At 41.4% G+C, this 19,577-nt stretch overlaps 1 protein-coding gene across 1 annotated transcript in view; it reads left to right on the top strand.

Annotated features, from left to right (window-relative positions):
• RPGRIP1 (RPGR interacting protein 1) overlaps positions 1-19,577 on the top strand; it is a 64,398-nt gene that overhangs the window by 14,473 nt on the left and 30,348 nt on the right. Inside the window, exons 3-16 of the mRNA XM_046652712.1 lie at positions 1,344-1,618; positions 2,807-2,906; positions 3,330-3,542; positions 5,103-5,208; positions 7,883-7,906; positions 9,031-9,177; positions 9,656-9,729; positions 11,850-11,995; positions 13,719-13,879; positions 14,346-14,489; positions 14,954-15,104; positions 17,113-17,565; positions 17,728-17,879; positions 18,331-18,673. Of these exons, the coding sequence (XP_046508668.1) occupies positions 1,344-1,618; positions 2,807-2,906; positions 3,330-3,542; positions 5,103-5,208; positions 7,883-7,906; positions 9,031-9,177; positions 9,656-9,729; positions 11,850-11,995; positions 13,719-13,879; positions 14,346-14,489; positions 14,954-15,104; positions 17,113-17,565; positions 17,728-17,879; positions 18,331-18,673 (2,489 nt within the window). The remainder of the gene's footprint in view (positions 1-1,343; positions 1,619-2,806; positions 2,907-3,329; positions 3,543-5,102; positions 5,209-7,882; positions 7,907-9,030; positions 9,178-9,655; positions 9,730-11,849; positions 11,996-13,718; positions 13,880-14,345; positions 14,490-14,953; positions 15,105-17,112; positions 17,566-17,727; positions 17,880-18,330; positions 18,674-19,577) is intronic.

Below are 19,577 nucleotides of genomic sequence, written 5' to 3'. Positions count from 1 at the left end.
GTCGTATTAACTAGGAAAGGAGGGTGTTTGGTATTTTGTGGGTGGCACGATCACCTTGTTTTTGTCTGTGCTTAGACAAAATTGTGCAGTGGCTTTGTTTTGTATCATTCTATTGTGGTCTCGGAGTGGCCTTGTGTGATGTTGGTATTCCATGACATTATGTCCAACAGGACAATATGAGCTCCAGGCCATCTTCAAACAGCACGAGGACTAGCTGTGTCAGACCAATTCCCCAATATCAAGAACAGCTTTTTGCTATCTCATTGGTAATCCCCAGGAGGGTCCAGAGCTTCATTTAGAATCTAAAGGATTGCAGGCTGCCGTTGTATGCCAGCACTCTTCAGAGCTGGGGACTCTTTTATATCGTGAGAACTTCAGAATCTGGTGAAAGTCAGAAGGTTGCATGGGGCAAAAATTCTTGCTTCTTTGTGGATAACCAAAAAGTACCTAAGATTATAGATATGAAGTGGCTAAATTGGATTCCACCCCTCTGACTTTGGGCAAGTTACCTAGCTATTTTATGTCTTGATTTCTTTATCTGGATATAGTAATATATACTAACAATGGCTAACTCCTCCAGTGCTTACAATGCACCATCACTGTTCAAAGTACTTTACATATATTAACTTATTGAATCCTCTTAACAATCTAATGACGCAGGGACTATTTTTATCTTTATTCGTAGAAGAGGAAACTGAGTACAAAGGTTAATGGCATGCCCAAGGCTACATAGTCAGTAAATGTCAGAACCAGCAGGCAGTGGGACCACAGAATCTGATGGTAATGGTAAAAAGCATGAGTTTAGGTCAAGATAACACATAGTAGTTGACTATCCGCTATAGGTAAGGGTCGGTGTATACGAGGGACTGTAGAGGAGTAATCCTTAAAGTCGGGCACATATACAGGGGTGTGCAGACTATTGGGGTGGGAGAAGTACGTATTAACATTTCTACTTATATTTCATTATCTTCTCTTTTAAAAAATAGTATTTTTATTTATGTTTTATAATGACTATAATTTATTAGTACAGAAGTAAATGTATATGATTTGGAAATAAATATACACACAATATGTATTGAGAGTGCTCCAACATTTTTTATTAAGATGAGTGTGATCGCTGCAACAGATTGGACAAGGACAGACACCACGATGTCCCTGTCCTGAAAAAGTTTACAGTGTATTGGGGACAAAAAATTAATTTTTTTAAAAGTGTAAATAATGGACCACAGTAGATAAATTTTTATCAGAGATCAATTCAGATTATTTTCCACCAAATGAACTATAGACATAATAACTGTCATAGAAGGAGAAACACGTGCCACCAGCTCTGTTTTTGCCCATAGGATGAGGACAGCCTTGCTCCGGTTGACCGCTGCGGGCCGGTACCCCAGGGCAGAGGTGGCGGCGGTGGAGCAGCTCTCGGAGCCCGCAAGGCAGAGTTGGAGCGCAGGGTGGCGGCAGCGACCCCACAAGCACCAGCGTCCCCTAACGCACGGGCTGCAGCTGCAGTTCCAGCGCGTCGGTCCCCCTGTCCCCCGCCGCCCCCAGCCTCGTGTCCCTGTGGGACACAGACAGCTCCACACCGCCGGTGCGCGGGTGCCGGAGAAACCCAAGACGGGTGAGGTTCAGGGCAAAGTCCCCGAAGAGCTAAAATACTGGGAAGGAGAGATTTGCCAGCCGCATTTTTCTGCTCACTGCTTTATTCTGCTCACCACCCATTGTGTCCTTTTGTTCTCTTGTCCTCATTCCTTTCTACCTCCTTAAAATATTTTTCTCCTGAGTGGAATGGCAGGTCCAATTCTTAGTTTACCTCGAAGTATTGTTGAGGGAGAATCAGACAACGGAAACAGGAACTTTGCTGCTTAAGTTCTGCCCCGAGTCTGGAAAACAGATACAAGATAACATTGATGTCTCCCTCAGGTGTGAGAGGTAGTGATCTTAAGACAGGTCCCTCTACTGGGACTCTGGGACTCTGGGACTTTGGACTAAGTGGTCATGCCTCTAAAACTGGGATTCTTAGCCTTTTAGGGGAAATGGACTACATTGAAACCATGATCAAAGCTAGATCCCCTCCCAAGAAAAATTCACATACACATAGACAAAACTTTGCATGCAGTTCTGTGTTTTCAGAGATTCCCAAAGCCCATTCCTGAAGGCCAGGCCTAGAGGTCAGGCTGTAAGTGAGGAGTTGCAGTTTCTTCTCTTCCTGTATTCCAAGTGGCTAAGAGTCTCTGGCTGCTATGAAATCCAACATTGAATTAAATAAAATACTGTGTGTAAATTCCTTCACTTTGCCTACTTATCCCTGATTTAGGTCCATGGGAATGGAGTGTCTTCACCCTGTGGTTTCAGTGTTAGGTTTTGTTTAGCACAGTCCTATATTTTCAAGCTCCCTATCTGAGCCAACCAAATCTTTGCAAAAATAGCTGAGTACAAAAATTAAATGTCTAAATTTCAATTTGGTTTAACTTCAGCATTATTGAGTACCAATTATAGAAAAGATATATACAGAGATAAAGATGCATTAGAGTTAGACACAGTCCCTGCCCTGGCCAAGCTTGCACCTTTCTTCTTCGCATTTATACTCACACTTGAGAGTCTGTAGTCCCGCTGACTTATTAAATCTGTAGTTGCATATCTATGCAAGAGTAAAGACTAAGACCTCTCCTCTGGGATCAGTGGTCATAAAGGGATTCCCCCCAGGTCTCAAGGCTCCCTACTTCCAGCACTTGGTGTTCCAGTTCTAGCACTTGGTGTTCTGGAGAAATCTGTTGCCAGAGTCTGCATCTTCTGTCTGAACTTTCAGAGCCAAGGGGCAGACTGAGCTACACAGCCCCTCCCACTTTCAAGGAACATGAGACACATGAGAAAAACAGAGGTGAAATATCCAGAGAACCCTGTGAACTGTGAGTTCTTTTCATTTATCCTGTGCTCTTACTCTTTCAGATTTAATTAGAAATACATCATTTAGGGAACAAGTGAATGTTGGCATTTTGAGTCTTTCTTGCATAATCAGAGAAGATGAAAGTCAACTCTAGGTCAAATTCCAACTTGATTGCTTAAAAATGGAAAATAAACATCTCTGTGTCTTCCAAAGAAAGGAAAATAAAGGCCCTTTCCTTAATTGAAGGTATTCCCTCTCTTTCCCTTTATATTTTCATCCCTTAGGTCATAATTCATTTGTATTTCTGACACTTGAAAGCTATATTTTGTAAGATTATCCTCCACACACACCAAGATTACTGACTCCTTCAATTTCTTTTTATTTATGTGAGAGCCCAATTCTAGACCCCTATAACAGCAGTTTCTATTTCTTCTTTTGTGTTTAATGTTTCTAATTCTAACAGTATAATTTTTTTCAGAAAAGTCATAATTATAACTAAACTCATTGGTCTATGCATGCCTAACAGTGCCCACATTATGACCAGCAATACTATGCAAGTGGAGGAACCACCTAAGTCTCCTGAGAAAATGTGGTCCAAAGATGAAAATTTTGAACACAGAAGCTCTTTTGAGTGTGCTCAGAAGGCCACAGAGCTTCGGTAAGAGTGTGGCATTCCATGCCTCAAGCCATAATGAACTGAAAAAGAGATTCTTATTTGCACCTTTCCACCATCTCAGAGGAAAAGAGAATGCTTGGGATTAAATTCAATCTGAGAAGTAGACCTGGAGTCCCACATGGGTTAAGAAATGGGTATACCTCAAGAGGATGCTTATGTACCATAAAAGATTTGTTCCTTCGCTTCAGGGAAGGAAAACTATGTCATCCTCATCACTAGATAGGGATTTTTAGCCCTCACTGTACATCAGTCCTGGAGAACTTTTTAAAAAATAGACTTTATTTTTTAGACCAGTTTTAGGTTCATAGCAAAATTGAGCAGAAAGTACAGAGATTTCCCATATACTCTCCTTTCCCCCCCTACACAGCGTTCTCCACTATCAACATCCCACACCACAGTGGTACATTTGTTTCAGTGGATGAACCTACACTGACACATCATTATCATCCAAAGATCATAGTTTACCTTAGGGTTCACTGTTTGTGTTGTACATTCTATGGGTTTAGACAATACATAATGATGTGTATCCATCATTTTAGTATCATACACAATAGTTTCACTGCCCTGAAAATCCTCTGTTCTCTGCCTATTCATCCCTCCCTTACCCTCTTACCCCTGACACCACTGATCTTTTTACTGCCTCCATGACTTTGCCTTTTTCCAGAATGTTATATAGTTGGAATCATACAGTCTATACCCTTTTTAGATTGGATCCTTTCACTTAACAATATGCATTTAAGTTTCCTCTATGTCTTTTCATGGCTTGATAGCTCATTTCTTTTTAGCACTGAATAATGTTCCATTATCTGGAGGTACCAGAGTTTATTTATCCATTCACCTACTGAAGGACATCTTGGTAGCTTTCAAGTTTTGGCAATTATGAACGAAACTGATGTAAACATCCATGTGCAGGTTTTTGTGTGGACATAAGTTTTCAACCTGGAGGCACTTAAAACCACAGATGCCTGCGGCCCACCCCAGATAGTCTCTTTCAATTATTTGGGCATGGAGTTCAGGTAGTGTAACTTTAAAGATCTCTCCAGATGCTTCTAATAAGCAGCTAAGACTGGTAATCACCGAGATTGAGTCTAGTGAGCCTAAATCCTCCCCAATACTTTTCAAATGATAAGGAAAACATGATCTCCTGGGTGTAGAAATAATGATCTTCCTTTGTGTCCCCCGTCCATATCCACACCTCCCTGGTTCCTCTAAGGAAACCAGTCTCGGACCTAGCTGGACTTTGCTAGGTTTAAGGGAAACTGTGAGCACCATAATTTTAAAAATAGCGATCATGTTTTCTCAGAACACAGAGTTTAAATTTGGTGGTCTCTCTATCAAATCTCAGCTGATGTGAAGGGAAATGAGAGAAAGGAGATTACTTTTTGGAGGTTATGTACATGTCCTCCTTCTGGTGTTGTGGGGGAGATAGGAAAGGAAGAGGCAAGAGGAAGATGTTCTTAATTGGTGCAGAGTCAGGAGGAAAAGTTGCTTAACTCTGTCCTTTTGAAGACAGAATGTTTCCTCACTGTCTTCTTTCTCCAGAGCTTCCATTAAGGAAAATATAGAGCTGATTCGACTTAAGAAGCTCTTACATGAAAGGAATACCTTATTGGTAGTGACAAAAACACAATTAACAGAAGTTCAAGAGGTGAGTTGCCATCATCAGCTGTGCTTTTTTGGGGGAAAAAACCCAATTAATTAAGAGATTAGTATTATTTTCTCCATTTCACACTTGGGAGACCACAATTGAGAGAAACTGAGGTACTTGTGTCAGGTCACACAATTTATAGGTGCTATTCAAATCCAAGCCTTGCAACTCAGAGTTCATTCTTTTCCCAGTACTTCCCATTATCTCTCTTTTAGGAAGAAGGCTCAATCTCTGCCTGCTACAGTGGAATTAAGTGGGGTTGATTGTGTCAGGGTTACGGGCCCAGCCAAGGGCCACAGCCAGAATGTAATTAAGTTGGGAAGCCAAGAGCAGTCACAGGGAAAGGAAAGGAAACCAGCCTTTACTGAGCACTCTCTATGTGCTGGGCTCTGTCTTAGGGACTTACAGTCAAAACCTTGTTTAAGCCTGAGAACAACCCTCAAAGTAAGTACATTTAACGAATGAAGGCACCGAGCCTCAAAGAAGCTAAGTAACTTGCTCAAGTCGTAAAAATAGTAAGAGGCAGAGCAGGCTTTGAGTCCAGGTTTCTCTGGCACCGAGGCTCACACTCTTTTCTCATTACCACACAATAGAAACTCATACCTGAATGGTGAGAATAGAAAATCGATAAGTGATAGATGGGCACCATTCTTTTATTGAATAATTATTTACTAAGTACCAGGAGTCATGCAAAGCACTGGGTTACAAGGATCAGAAAGATAAGTAAGACAGCTCCTGCCTTCAAGGATCTTACGGGAGTGAGAGAACAAGAGGTAAACAAGTATCCACATACAGGGTGTGGGGGACACAAAAGAGAGCAGTCAGATCCACTAGAGGGTGGATGCAGGATCCAAAAAGGAATCACAAGGAAGTATAATACTGGGATACTGCAAGATCAGCAGGTGCTAATGATATGCAAGAGACGGGAGGGCTTTCCAGGAGAGGAGAGCTATAGGCCAAGGAACAGAGGTGAGAAACCTCAGGGAGCAAGTCATGGAGCCTTGTCAGGAATTTAGACTTTATCCTATAGAGAATGGAGAGCTGCAGAAAGGTTTTAAGCAAGTTGATAACACAATCTTTTTCCCTAAAGAGATCACTTTGCCTTTTTTCCATGTCTGAAATATTTTTGAGATAAATTTTAATAGAGAAATAATACTTTTGAAAAACTACTATAAAGCACTAATGATTATTAATTCTGGGTAGTCAGATTATACATAACTGTTATTATAGTCTTTATACTTTTCTGAAACTTTCAACTTCTCAAAATTTACAAAACTACAAGGAAAGATCGTCTGGCAGCAGACTGAATGGTAGGTTGGCTGGTACAAGACTGGAGACAAAGAAATCAGGTAAAAGACTAGTGCAGGGGTCCAAGGGAGACACGAGAGGGTCCCACCGAGGCAGTGAAAGAGGCCACAGAAGGACTGCACTGGAGAGGCCCAGGAAGGAGAAGAATGGACTTCATCACCAAAGGGGAGTGAGTGAGGGAAAAGGAGCAATGAAAGAGAACTCCTGGGTCTCTAGCTGGATGATTAAAAAGAGGGTGGTGCCATTCATTGAGATTGGCCACAGTTAGCGCTGCCCGTGGCACTTCTGTTCTGATAGGGACTACATGCATCTTTACAAGGCCAACCTTCAAACCTCTGTTGTGTAGAGAACTATGCATATGCCTGCATTCTTTTGATTTAGTTAATTTGGTAGCACTTAAAACATGTGGAAATATGGGAAGGAAGATAATTTAAAATTGTATGGGTAAATTACTGTATTTGTGGGATTAGATTTTTTTTTAATTCATCTATTCCTCCATTATGTTAAAGGAAAAAAGGAAGAAAGCCATTCTAAATTAAATGTTCTTACCTAAGTTAGTGGTTGTGGTAGAGATGACCTAAAATGGAGGATAATCACCCACAATGTTTTTACAATTTGCTTTTCTTTAGTAATTTAGCTTTCTAGTCATGCTTTCTTCACATATACTAAAATAAATCTGCATTTTCTTAGTCCCTTAGCAGTACAATATGGTGGTGAATAGCACAGACTCTGGAGTCAGACAGGCTGAAGTAAAGTTCTGCCTCTACCTCTGGATAGCTATGTGATTCTGAGCAACTGACTTAGCTCTTTGACCTTTGGGTTTCTCATTTTAAAGTTTAGGTAATAATACATACCCCTCAGATTTTCTGTGGATTAAATGAGATAATATATATGAAGTAAATATAATGATTGCAATGTAACAGATAATGAAACACATAGTAACATATAACACATAGTAACTGCTCAACCAATAGTAGCTGTCCTTAGTTTGGTTATTGCTTTTTCTATTTCTATTTAGAAAGGAAAGAGACCTTTCTGAGGCAGCTGAGTAAGAGATAGCACCTAATCTGAAAATAAGTATATTTTTTGCATAAAATTTTGCATCGAGTGCAATGCAAATTTGAATAAATGGCTTTTATCCTTTTTAAAGAAATGTGTGATCTATTATGTTCACAGACTACCTGGCAAGCTAGGGCAGGGGAAAAGTAGCAGCAATTAGTAAACTGGTACACAAATTGACTTGATTCATGGGAATTTTTTATAACGTCTTTTAAAATAAATATTTAAACATTTGTATTACAGAGATAAAAATTAAAAAAAATCAAGTTGATCTATCAGTAGAATAATATTTCTTTCTTTCTTTCAGGCATATGAAACTCTGCTCCAGAAGGTACTTGATAAAGATTCCTTGAATCTTTGTTTCTAAGTAATCAAACCCAAAGAAATCTATGTTCATTTTCCAGTAACATAACATCAGAATTTAGCCAACTAAATCAAAGTTAATAGGTCATATAATTTCTATTAAGACAAATGATACAATTAATATTATCAGAAGATACTTATTTCACTGTTTTCATAAAAATTGAAATATGAGATCCTAGTTGAGAATATTTGGAATAGTATTTTTCAGCCTATTGCTAGAGAGAATTATAGCATTTCCTCAAAAACACTTAAGACTATTCCTCTAACGTGTGTGAGGTGGCGAGATAAAAAAGTATTGCAGGGACTGGCCCTGTGGCCCAGTGGTTAAGTTCGCGCGCTCCACTGCAGGTGGCCCAGTGTTTCGTCGGTTCGAATCCTGGGCGTGGACATGGCACTGCTCGTCAGACCACGCTGAGGCAGCGTCCCACATGCCATAACTAGTGGAACCCACAACGAAGAATACACAACTATGTACCGGGGGGCTTTGGGGAGAAAAAGGAAAAAATAAAATCTTTAAAAAAAAAAAAAAGTATTGCAAATCTTCTCTGGTGTTGTTAAATATTTGGCCCTATTCACCCCTGTGAGTGGGGTGCAAGTGAAGCTGGGTGAATGTCTGTGATTAACAGTCACTAAGGGAGAGTTCCCAGCATGACGAGCCACAGCTGTTCCTCACCAGAGGCATACACCAGAAGAGCGCACACTTAACTTCTAGAATTAACATGTCATTTTGCTAGGTGCAGAGGGAGGAGCACATCAACATAAAAAGCATTCAAATAGCTTAGAAAATAAAATCAGCTGTGAAAGGTGACACTTCATTTAGAGTTAGGGTTTAATTTGAATCTTGGGAAAGTTAAACCTCCAATTATGAATTACAGTTTCCCAGAGTGGAAAATCCACACCAAAAGGGAAATGATACTTCCTGAGAAATGCTGGGGTGAAAAACAAGGTCAGTTTACAGTGCAAAGGCAACGTGCTATTAATCAAAGCTATTCTTTGTGATATCCACTCGGGAAGGCTAAGGTTGCTGATATCTTGAGACCACTCCTGCTGAGTGATATGGCCATCCCCAGAGCAACTTTCCTTTTGCCCCAGAATCAGGGAATTCTGGGTACAGCCCATGATGCCCTCCTTAGCCAAGTGAATGAGCTCAGGGCAGAGCTGAAGGAGGAGAGCAAGAAGGCTGTGAGCTTGAAGAGCCAACTGGAAGACGTGTCCATCCTGCAGACAACACTGAAGGAGGTAAATAACAACAATAATTGAAAGATACCAGGAATTGTAAGTTACATTCCATTTCAGAGATGTTAAAAAGTGTATCTTAGCAACAAAATGGGCATTTCATTTTTTGAAATGAGAAAAATGAGGCTCCAAGTGGTTAAATAATTTGCTCAAGATTACTCCATTAGGGGAAAACTGGGCTTTAGACTTATGTCTGTTCTCCAAAGTCTTTGCCCAACTATAACGTTCTGCTACTTCCCTAACAGTAGAAACCCAGACATCATGAAAATTTACTTCAGAGAATCCTCATTAATTCCAATAAATGTTTCCATGACATCTTCAATTGGTTCAGGTCTTTCTATTTGGATAGCTCCTCATAGGCATGGGAGAGGAGCATAGAAAACCTCCCACCCAGGACCCATCCTGCAATGGAAAAGGGAAAACTTGTGCAAGGCAATAGATTTTTAAAATTTTATCTCAGGCAGTCTACTGTCATTCTTAGTTTCAGGAGAGAATTGAAGATTTGGAAAAAGAACGACAGTTGCTGAATGACAATTATGACACACTGTTAGAAAAGTGAGTACCAAGGTTGGGTCCCAGAGATTGTTTGTTATAAAAGACAATTATAGAAAAGTGCCTTCTGGGCTGGCTCCGTGGCCACGTGGTTAAGTTCGTGTGCTCCGCTTCAGTGGCCCAGGGTTTCACTGGTTCGGATCCTAGGCGTGGACATGGCACTGCTCATCAAGCCATGCTGAGGTGGCGTCCCACATACCACAACTAGAAGGACTCACAACTAAAAAATATACAACTATGTACTGGGGAGCTTGGGGAGAAAAAGCAGGGAAAAAAAGAAGATTGGTAACAGTTGTTAGCTCAGGTGCCAATCTTTAAAAAAAAAAAAGAAAAGTGCCTTCCAAATTTTAAAAATAATACCAAGTGTTGATAAGGATATGGGGAAACTGTACTCAATACTGTTAATCAGAATATAACTTGACAGTCTTTTTGGGAGAGAACTTGACACTATCTATCAAAATGTTAAACATGGATATCTTTTGTGCCAGCAATTCTATTTTTTGGAATCAAAACTGAAGACATCCTCTTATGTATGTGCAAAAGATATCTCTATAATAAGAATGTTAATTACCACATTGTTAGTAATATTAAAAAAATTGGAAACCATCCCAACTTCCTTTGATAAGGGATTGACTAAATAAATCATGTTGCATCCCCACAATGAAATACTATGAAGCTGTTAAAAATCAGGTAGACCTATATGCCTAAGATATATTGTTAAAAGAAAAATCAAGTTGCAAAAGCATATGTTAACTCTGACCTAATTTATGTCATGAGTGTGTATATCCACAAACTTTTGTGTGTGTGTGTGTGTGTGTGAAGAAGATTGGCCCTGAGCAAACATCTGTTGCCAATCTTCCTCTTTTTGCTTGAGGAAGATTGTTGCTGAGTTAACATCTGCGCCAATCTTCCTCTAAATTTTGTGGGATGCTGCCACAGTGTGGCTTGATGAGTGGTGCTAGGTCTGCACCTGGGATCCGAACCTACAAACCCTGGGTGCTGAAGCGGAGCTCACAAACTTAACCACTGTGCTACCGGGCCTGCCCCTCCACAAACTTTTAATGAGATGAAAGGATTGGAGTAGGGCAAAGAGACACCTTCGTTTTTATCCTATATACTTCTACATGATTTTAATTTTTCACAAAAAGCATACATTCATGTGTTAATTTTGGAATTAAAAATATTTGGAAGTTTAAAAAAATTAAATGTGCCTTCTGATTCAGTTAAAGGCAGCAGGGGGTAGATTGGGGAGGTTGTATGGGAGTATCTTGGGAACAACTGATGCTTTTCAACTCAGTGAAATGAAGTAGTATGGGGATTATCCACTTTGAAGACCCCCTGTGACAAACATTACTATTGGCCTCTTCCCTTCATCACTCAGAACATTATCTTCTTGGATCATCACATAATCTATGGCCAGGAAATGCCCATAAATCTTAATACTAGCTTAGTCAAGTTGTTTTTAGACCACAATTATTAAAATGATAAATAACAGACAGACATAAGCAGAAAATAATTGTTCGATTATCAATGTCACTTCACTTGTATAAATAATCAAGAACCGGCCATGTGTGTTTTACACTCAAGATGGGTCTACCCTGACAGCTAGATACAATGGTGTGCAGGGTATGGTTATTGAAAACTTTAGTTCCTGTCCTTCAATGTAGTAAGTTGTAATCTAGTTCAAAGGCAAGCATTCTCTAAACTAGCCATTGGTGAAAGTAGATAAAGGAATGGAGTAAGGGAAAGAGGAACATTTTGTTCCTCATTTCTAGTCCAGCAGACCTCAAAATGTTTTGGTACATAGTTCCCTGCCTAAAGAAAGCCATCACACTGAAGAAGTTCCTTGGGAAATAGATACAACTTGGGTTATTTTGCTCAATGGGATGTTTGAGACCTAAACAGAAGTGATACTAACGAATTCCTTGATAGGACCCAAAAGTTCCAAGGCAGTTGGTAAATGACAGTTACAGATAAAGCAGGGCAGAAAAAACATGTAGGGGAATGAATGAGCAACTAGGCCTAGGAGATGCTGAAATGTGTAATAACGACATCATATCACACACCTTTGAGCATCCATCTGACAACTCTCCCCTCCCTCCTTACTTGCTTCCCATTTTCAGCATGCTGGACAGCAGTAACCAGCCTCACTGGAGCAGTGAGCTCGTAGGAGAACAGCTACAGCAGAAAGTCTCTCAGTTGCAGGATAAGCTGGATGCTGAGCTGGAGGAGAAGAGAGAAGTCTTACTTCAACTGTCCAGAGAGAAAGGTAGGTCGGGCCTTGAAGAGCTCTCTCAGATGAGGCATCCTCTACATCTGGTTTGGGAGAAGGGAACTGGGCCAGCATTTCTCCAATCCCCTCACTTGATCCTGTTTTTGTAGGGGTCATGGATAAGTAGAATAAGAAACTCAGCAATCAGATCAGATTTACAGTCAAAAAAGCATAACACCTACCTCATGTGTATACTTTTTCCTCTGTAATGACTGTCCATTTGAGAGGATACCAATTCTTAATTTATTTTTTATTTCTTTAATTTTTTTTAAGATTTAAAAAATTTTTTTTCCTTTTTCTCCCCAAAGCCCTCCAGTACATCGTTGTATATTCTTTGGTGTGGGTCCTTCTAGTTGTGGCATGTGGGACGCCGCCTCAGCGTGGTTTGATGAGTAGTGCCATGTCCGCTCCCAGGATTCGAACCAACGAAACACTGGGCTGCCTGCAGCGGAGCACGCGAACTTAACCACTCGGCCACGGGGCCAGCCCCTTATTTCTTTAATTTTTAAATTTTTTTCTTCTTTCCAAAGCCCCCCCAGTACATAGTTGTATATTCTAGTTATAGGTCCTTCTACTTCTGCTATGTGGGATGCCGCCTCAGCATGGCTTGACAAGTGGTGCTAGGTCTGCACCCAGAATCCGAACTGGTGAAACCCTGGGCTGCCAAAGCCGAGCGCGTGAACTTAACCACTCGGCCACGGGGCCCCTATTATGTTTTTAAACTTTCACTTTATTTTTGAAAGTGTTGAAAATGAATTTCTCTGCCTTATCTTATCAATCGTTTTAGAGATGATTTGGAGCCTTTTTTTAGCAGTTGATACCTGAAATTGAGAAGCAAATTACTCCTCTTGGTTACCACTACCATTTTCCCCTGTCCTCACTCTTAGATCACAATAGATAGTTATTCTGAAGATTTTGAAATACTGTCAAAGGGACCTTTGTCTCACTTTTTCTTGCCAGCTTGGACCTTGATATTTACTCTTCTCAAACTTATATTTCATCAAATTCTGGTATATTCACATAGGAGAGTAAAGGAAAAGAAATATTACATCAAGAAAAATAGAAGCAGGAACCCTAAAAGGATAAAGCTTAGGAGCCCATGCTAAGGATCTTGCAGTATGTATGAAGTACAAGTGAAATCTGGTAAAGACTTCAAGGTAATCTGATCTAACCCCCTCTCGAATGCATGATAATGAAGTGATCACACTAAACAGTGACCCCCTTCCTTCCCTGAAACACACACACGGACACTCATACACACACACACATGCATGCACACATACACCCACGTGGAAATGCCCAAGTGCCCGTCTTCCCTCCCTCCAGGTTAGGGTGGGTGTGGAGGCAGGTGCCACAGAGAGCCAATAGCGTAGAAGTCAGAATGGAGTTGGGGAGATACTGGTTTGGATGGTGCTGTCAAAAAGTTTAGGCTGTCCCAGTTAGTCAGCTGGCGCTGTTTGTTGTTGTTGTTGTTCTCTCTTCCTCTCTAGAATTCTGCAGGTGTTTTTTGTTTTGTTTTTGGAGTCCACATGTCAACTCAGTTTGCTGAGTCAGTAAGCTATAGCTCCTTTGTAGAAATAAGAAAGAATTGCTTCTCTAAGGGCAAATTTATAAAATGAATTAAACATTAGTGGGAAAATTTAATTCACACTTGGTCCAACTTTAACCATGGTTACTGATAACTACTGAGTTTTAACCTTCTGGATTATTTTTTCCCCAGCTCAAAACAACGATCTGAAGCTTGAAGTTGCAAACCTGCTTCAAAAGCATAAACAGGAAATAGAGATCCTCCAAAATAAAGACACCATTTCCCAGTCTCCTGACAGGCAATCGGAACCAGCCACTCACCCGGCTCTATTCCAAGAGACCACTCAGATAGAGGTAAAAGCATCTGTAATCCAGCAAGTCCCCTCTACAGAAGGATCTCTGGCAGACATCCCTAGGAAAGATGAAAGGATTAGGAAACTAACTGAATGATATTTTGTCCTGATTGAGGACAATATTTGGAAGGAGATGGGAAGGCCGAGAGCGGTGATAGCTTCATGAGCTCCACACATTTTTTCCACCCTTTACAGCTCATGAAATTTAGAATCTTTTTCAGATGAGGACTTGATGTGATCTGCTGAAGAGCCAACACCCATGAGAAGCTGAATAACTTCCTCACTGCTGCTACTAAACAGGAGGAACTAGGGGAGAGAGAACTTGTGAAGTGACACAAGTCCTCTTGGATGTTTTGGAGTAGATTCTCCTGCTGGTATTTTACTATTACCAACTGCTGTAGGGAGAATAGTTATTACTGTACCTATCATATTTATACTCCCTTTTGCCACTGCTTTTCTCTCTATAGCCCTGTGAACCAAAAAACCAAGAAGAAAGCAAACTGTCTCAGATGTTAAGTGAGTTGCAAGTATTGCATGCAGAGACCACACTGGAACTAGAAAAGACCAGAGACATGCTTATTCTACAGCGCAAAATCAACGTGTGTTATCAGGTGCAAGAAAAGATGGTACAGAAAGGGGATAGATACATGGGCCCACGGGAACCACTTGAAAGGCTGGGAATGAAGCAAGACCTGAGTTTCTAGGGCTGATGTAAGGTGTTATGTCGTCCTGTGCAAACACAGAATGTGCTGTCCTTTGAAGAACTTGAGGACTCACACATGCCCATGGCACCTTGGTAATAGAAGCCAGTGAAGGGGCCAGCTAATGAAAATGGCAGGTGTGAAGCTTCTGGGTTCCAATTTTTCCAGTCCCGGGAAAATACTAATCTGTGGTGCTCATAGCACAACTGGTCCTGGAGGGGTCTGGGAGGAACCCAAAACTTTTTCTAGTGGATCAGTCTGCCCTGCTAAAGAGATAGTGGAGTCTCCATTACCCAGCAAGTGCCACCTTTTAATCTGGACTCTTTGGTTCTGGGCCACTGGGATAGAAAAGTTCAGACATTATTTTGTTTCAGGAGGAACTGGAGGCAGTGGTGACAAAAGCCGATAATGAAAATAAAGATCACAAAGAAAAACTAGAGAGGTTGAATCAACTCCTAGACCTCAAGAACAGACGTATCAATCAGCTGGAAGGTATTTTAAGAAGCCATGGCCTTCCAATATCTGGCAAGTTTTAGTGCTTTGTTCTCCCCATCCTGGGACCCGCTGCACAGCCAATGCCTATGCTCCCTTCTGTATACCTGTCTGGAAGATGCGTCTTGTGTCCTCAGCATATAACTTATCCCTCTTGTTCTTTATCCTGTCATCTTTGTTGTTTTTATATGTGGTTAGCAGCTTCTTTTCCTCCATCATGTCAGTATCTTTCTCTGATTTCTCTGGAGAGTTTCAACAGGGCCCAGCAATTTCTGAATCTGTTTTGAGAATGAGAGCGTGTCACCATTGGTACTCATGGTGACATAATACTCCCTTTCTCAAGGTTGTTTCCTCAACCCAGGCCTATATAACAGTTTTAGTTAGATAACAGAGCTTCATTGCTCAACTCTCATCATCCTTTTCTGTAATTTCTCTCTAAAAGTCTCTAAATTCTTTGTTGCAGTTTGATGATGTCTACATAACAGGGCAGCTGGCTGAACACAGGCAAATTTCGTAATGTGGTACTTCCTGTATTTAGTACAGTCACTGCTGACCAGGATCTGGTCTCAGCCTTGCATGTCAAGAAAATTGGCTTTGTTATTATACCCAGTGGTGAGAGACCTGACTCACACTAACAAAATTCACCAAGGACTGATATTTAAACCAGAATGTTCATTTGTTATTTTATGACAGTGGCTGTTCCATGCCATGAGACTATTTGGAGCCACTGTTCAGGGCAGCTGTCTCTCTGGAAAGCAGAATCAGTAAGCAGTTTCTTAGTGAGCATGGAGTTAAAATAAAGGGAAATGGATCATTCTGGGGCATGATTTATTCATGCCAGGGTGAGTCAGTTAAAGGTCACTGCCATCTAACAGAGGAAAACCCCCTTGGATTGAAATTCTCACCTCTTTCAGATTCAGGGTCTTTCTCCTAGGACAGTGCAGGATAAAGACCCTCACCTACTTCTGAAGATGCATTTGCTTTAGCTAATAGCACTTTCGTTACTGGTAAGGCTAAAGAGTTCATACATTTACCAGTTATTTGTATTTTTCTTTTGAGAATTGCCTATTTCTGTCCTTTACTCTTTTCTCAACAGTATATTGATTTATAGAAGTACTTTATATGCTAAGAATAACCTTGTGTCATGTAATGCAAAATTTTAAATGTATTTTATTTTGTTATATTAATCATATCAATTAAGAAACCATTAGTCAATCTTTGGACAGATTTTGGACAGGAAGATATTCTGATGTATCCAAATATTTTTATTCTACTCCCTTAACTCTTAAAATAGGACCTTCACCATCAACACACTATGGCAACTCAAATACTCCTTGATTTGAAGCAGACTATATCAGAGTTTCTGATGGTTGGACATGGGAGGTAATGCACTGATTTAGTAGACTGTCTTACACATCTTTGCATCTCATTGCCAGTATTTTCAACCTCTTTCCAGTAAGTGTCCTCCTCCATTTTCTACTTATTACTCTTTGACTTACAGTAGATTTTTTGCCTCCTTTGATGAAACCAAATTCTTAACAGACTGAAGATTCTTGTGACTGATCTGGCCGGAGAAGGGAAACCATTTCTTGGTGGGGCCTGACGTAATGTAATGGACACTGTGACTATAACTTGCTATTTTCTCCGTGGCCGATATCTCAAACTTTTGGAAATATTCGCACTTTATGTTTCTAGTGCTTCTCTAAAGGAATTACCAATTAATTCATAGGACCTTGCCATAAGCCAAAACAAAGTCACCTGTAGATGAAATTGTGCCTCCCGTGTTTTCCTGAGCTCAGTATTTGCTTTCCAATCGCTCATTTTGTGCCTCATCTCTAAAGCAGGCATTGAATTACATGGCCATCAGAATTCATGGCTTCTGATTGTCATTCTACTGCTTTTCCTTTTGAATCACTTGTTCTTGAAATAATCCAACTTGGACTTCCACCATTGTTTTTATTCTCCTTCTGTCCACCTTCCTTTACCCTAAGAAAGAGCTCCCTACCCTTTAATGGATAGGCAGTTTTCCTTTCCCCTCTAGAACAGTTCAAAGATGTGGCTTATGGCACCCGACAGTTGTCATTATGTCTGGATACACTGCCAGCCCATGGAGATGAGGATAAAGTGAACATTTCTCTACTGCATCAGAGTGAGAATCTTTTTGAACTGCACATCCACCAGGCCTTCCTGACATCTGCCGCCCTGGCTCAGGCTGGAGACACCAAACCCACCACTTTTTGCACCTATTCCTTCTATGATTTTGAAACCCACTGTACCCCACTAGCTGTGGGGCCACAGCCCCTCTATGACTTTACCTCCCAGTATGTGGTGGAGACAGATTCCCTTTTCATGCACTACCTTCAAGGGGCTTCAGCTCGGCTTGATCTACACCAGGCTATAGCCAGCGAGCACTACACCCTTGCAGCCGGATGGATTTGCTTTGACAGGGTGCTGGCGACTGTGGAGAAAGTCCATGGCTCTGCCACACTTACTGGTAAGTGCTGTCGGCTCCCCACAGCTCCCAGGACTAATGCGGCATTTCCCAAAGTCTGTAGTTGCTCTTCTGGTGGCTTCCCATTTTCTTCCTCAGCCTTTAGTCTTGATCCTCACCACACCATCTGTATCCTCCCTGCTTTTCGTACTTTCTGCTACCCAGGAGCTGGTGGAGAAGACTTCGGGGTGCTAGAGTACTGGATGAAGCTGCGCTTCCCCATAAGATCCACCCTACAGGCATGCAATAAGCGAAGGAAAGCCCAGGCCTACCTCTCAACCAATGTGCTTGGAGCCTGGGAGGCCCAGGAGGGTGAGGTGAGAAAAAGGCTGTGCCTGTGCATCTCAGAGTAGCCTCAGCCAAGCAGCTCATGAGAACAGCTCAGTCTTCCACTCTCAATGAGTATTTGCTGAATGTGAATGGAAGAGAAAAACTATCACATCACAACTAGTCCAGGTTCTTTCCTTGGTCAAGCTTGAGTTTGAAATGAAATCATGTCCTCGGAGCTAGCTACCTCTTCCTGCTGTGAACAAAATAGCTTCTCTGTTCCATTCTCTAAGATAAGGCCTGAGTGCCAACGTCTCCTTCTGATAACTATCTGCCAGTGCCAGTGTGCAGGCAGGTGAAAGTCCTTAGGTTTCTCTGTGCCCTAGTCAGGATTCAACAGTTCATAGGTCATAGCTCTTCTTCATTAAGGGTGCTGGGCTCCACTTACAGCAACTCTCTCAGGCTGCCCTTTTCCTCAGTCCAAGACCAACATCTTTCCAGTTTAGATCAAAGACTTGGAAGCATCAGAATGAGCTGCGAGTGGAAATCATCAGGTGCCGTGGTCTCCGGAGTCGATGGCTGGGAACCCAACCCAGTCCTTATGCCATGTACCGCTTCTTCACCTTTTCTGACCATGACACTGCCATCATTCCAGCCAGTAACGATCCCTACTTTAGAGACCAGGCTCGATTCCCAGTTCTTATGACCTCTGACCTGGATCAATATCTGAGGTGGGAGGCCCTATCTGTGTACGTTTTTGATGATGAAGACCCAGAGCCTGGCTCATACCTTGGCCAAGTCCAAGTGCCCTTGCTTCCTCTTGCGCAAAACAAGTCCATTAAAGGTGGGACTTCAGGTTATTACATCTTTATGCTCTCTGCCCAGTGTTGTCTCCCTGTCCTAATTCTACTTTTCTTGCTTACTTGCTTGGAACAGTCTCTCTTAAAACCTGCTGAAAGAATTTTAGAACATCATCAAGAGAGACAGAGCAGGAGACTTAGAGCCTCACTAATCATATGGAAACACTGGCTTCTTCTACTTCTTTTCAGCAACAAAAACAAGATTCACAAGTGGGTAGAGCCACTAACCTGAGGTCCATACCTCAATCTCTGAAGAAACATTTTCCAGTTTGGTAGTGCTTCCTGGTATTTGTCTTTACTTAAGGCCTGCTGTTTCTTAGCACATGACTAGACATCAGAGTATAAGCTGCGTTCCTAACGCTTCCCCAGAGTTCTCTCATTTCTTTTAGACAGTAGACACAAGTTAGAGAGACTTCCATGCTACACCATGACAAAGGTACATTTCTTGGTTGTTTTTTCCCCCCAGTATGGAGCTGAACTCCCTACTACCTCACCTTACTTTCATTCCCAGGTTTGTGAGGTGCACCCAGGAAGGATCAACTCTCTGAGCGCAGTCCTGGGAGGGTGAGGCAGGGATATCTGTGCTGTCGCTAGGAGCTGTGGATGGGTACAGCCAGTAGCAACCATGTTTAACAAGTTTCTGGATGTTCCAGGGAGTGTGTGAGGCCTTCCTCCTCTCTATACCACAAGTGGTAAAAAAAAAAAAAGCTGACACTTCTGCTCACAACTCATCCTTTGCCAAGAGGAGAGGCAATGTGAGCCATCTGTTAAATTAATTAATCAGTGTTACAAATGAGAAGTCTAGCATTTGGGAAAAGCCATTTTGCTTAAGTTTTCTTGGCTTTTGTTATTTTAGAAGTAGGGATCACTTGAGTGTAGATAATGCTT

Source organism: Equus quagga, chromosome 2 (assembly GCF_021613505.1).
Source record: "Equus quagga isolate Etosha38 chromosome 2, UCLA_HA_Equagga_1.0, whole genome shotgun sequence".
NCBI classification, from domain to species: domain Eukaryota; kingdom Metazoa; phylum Chordata; class Mammalia; order Perissodactyla; family Equidae; genus Equus; species Equus quagga.
The sequence above is the reverse complement of the archived record's forward strand: the minus strand, read 5'-3'. Positions and strand labels throughout refer to the sequence as shown.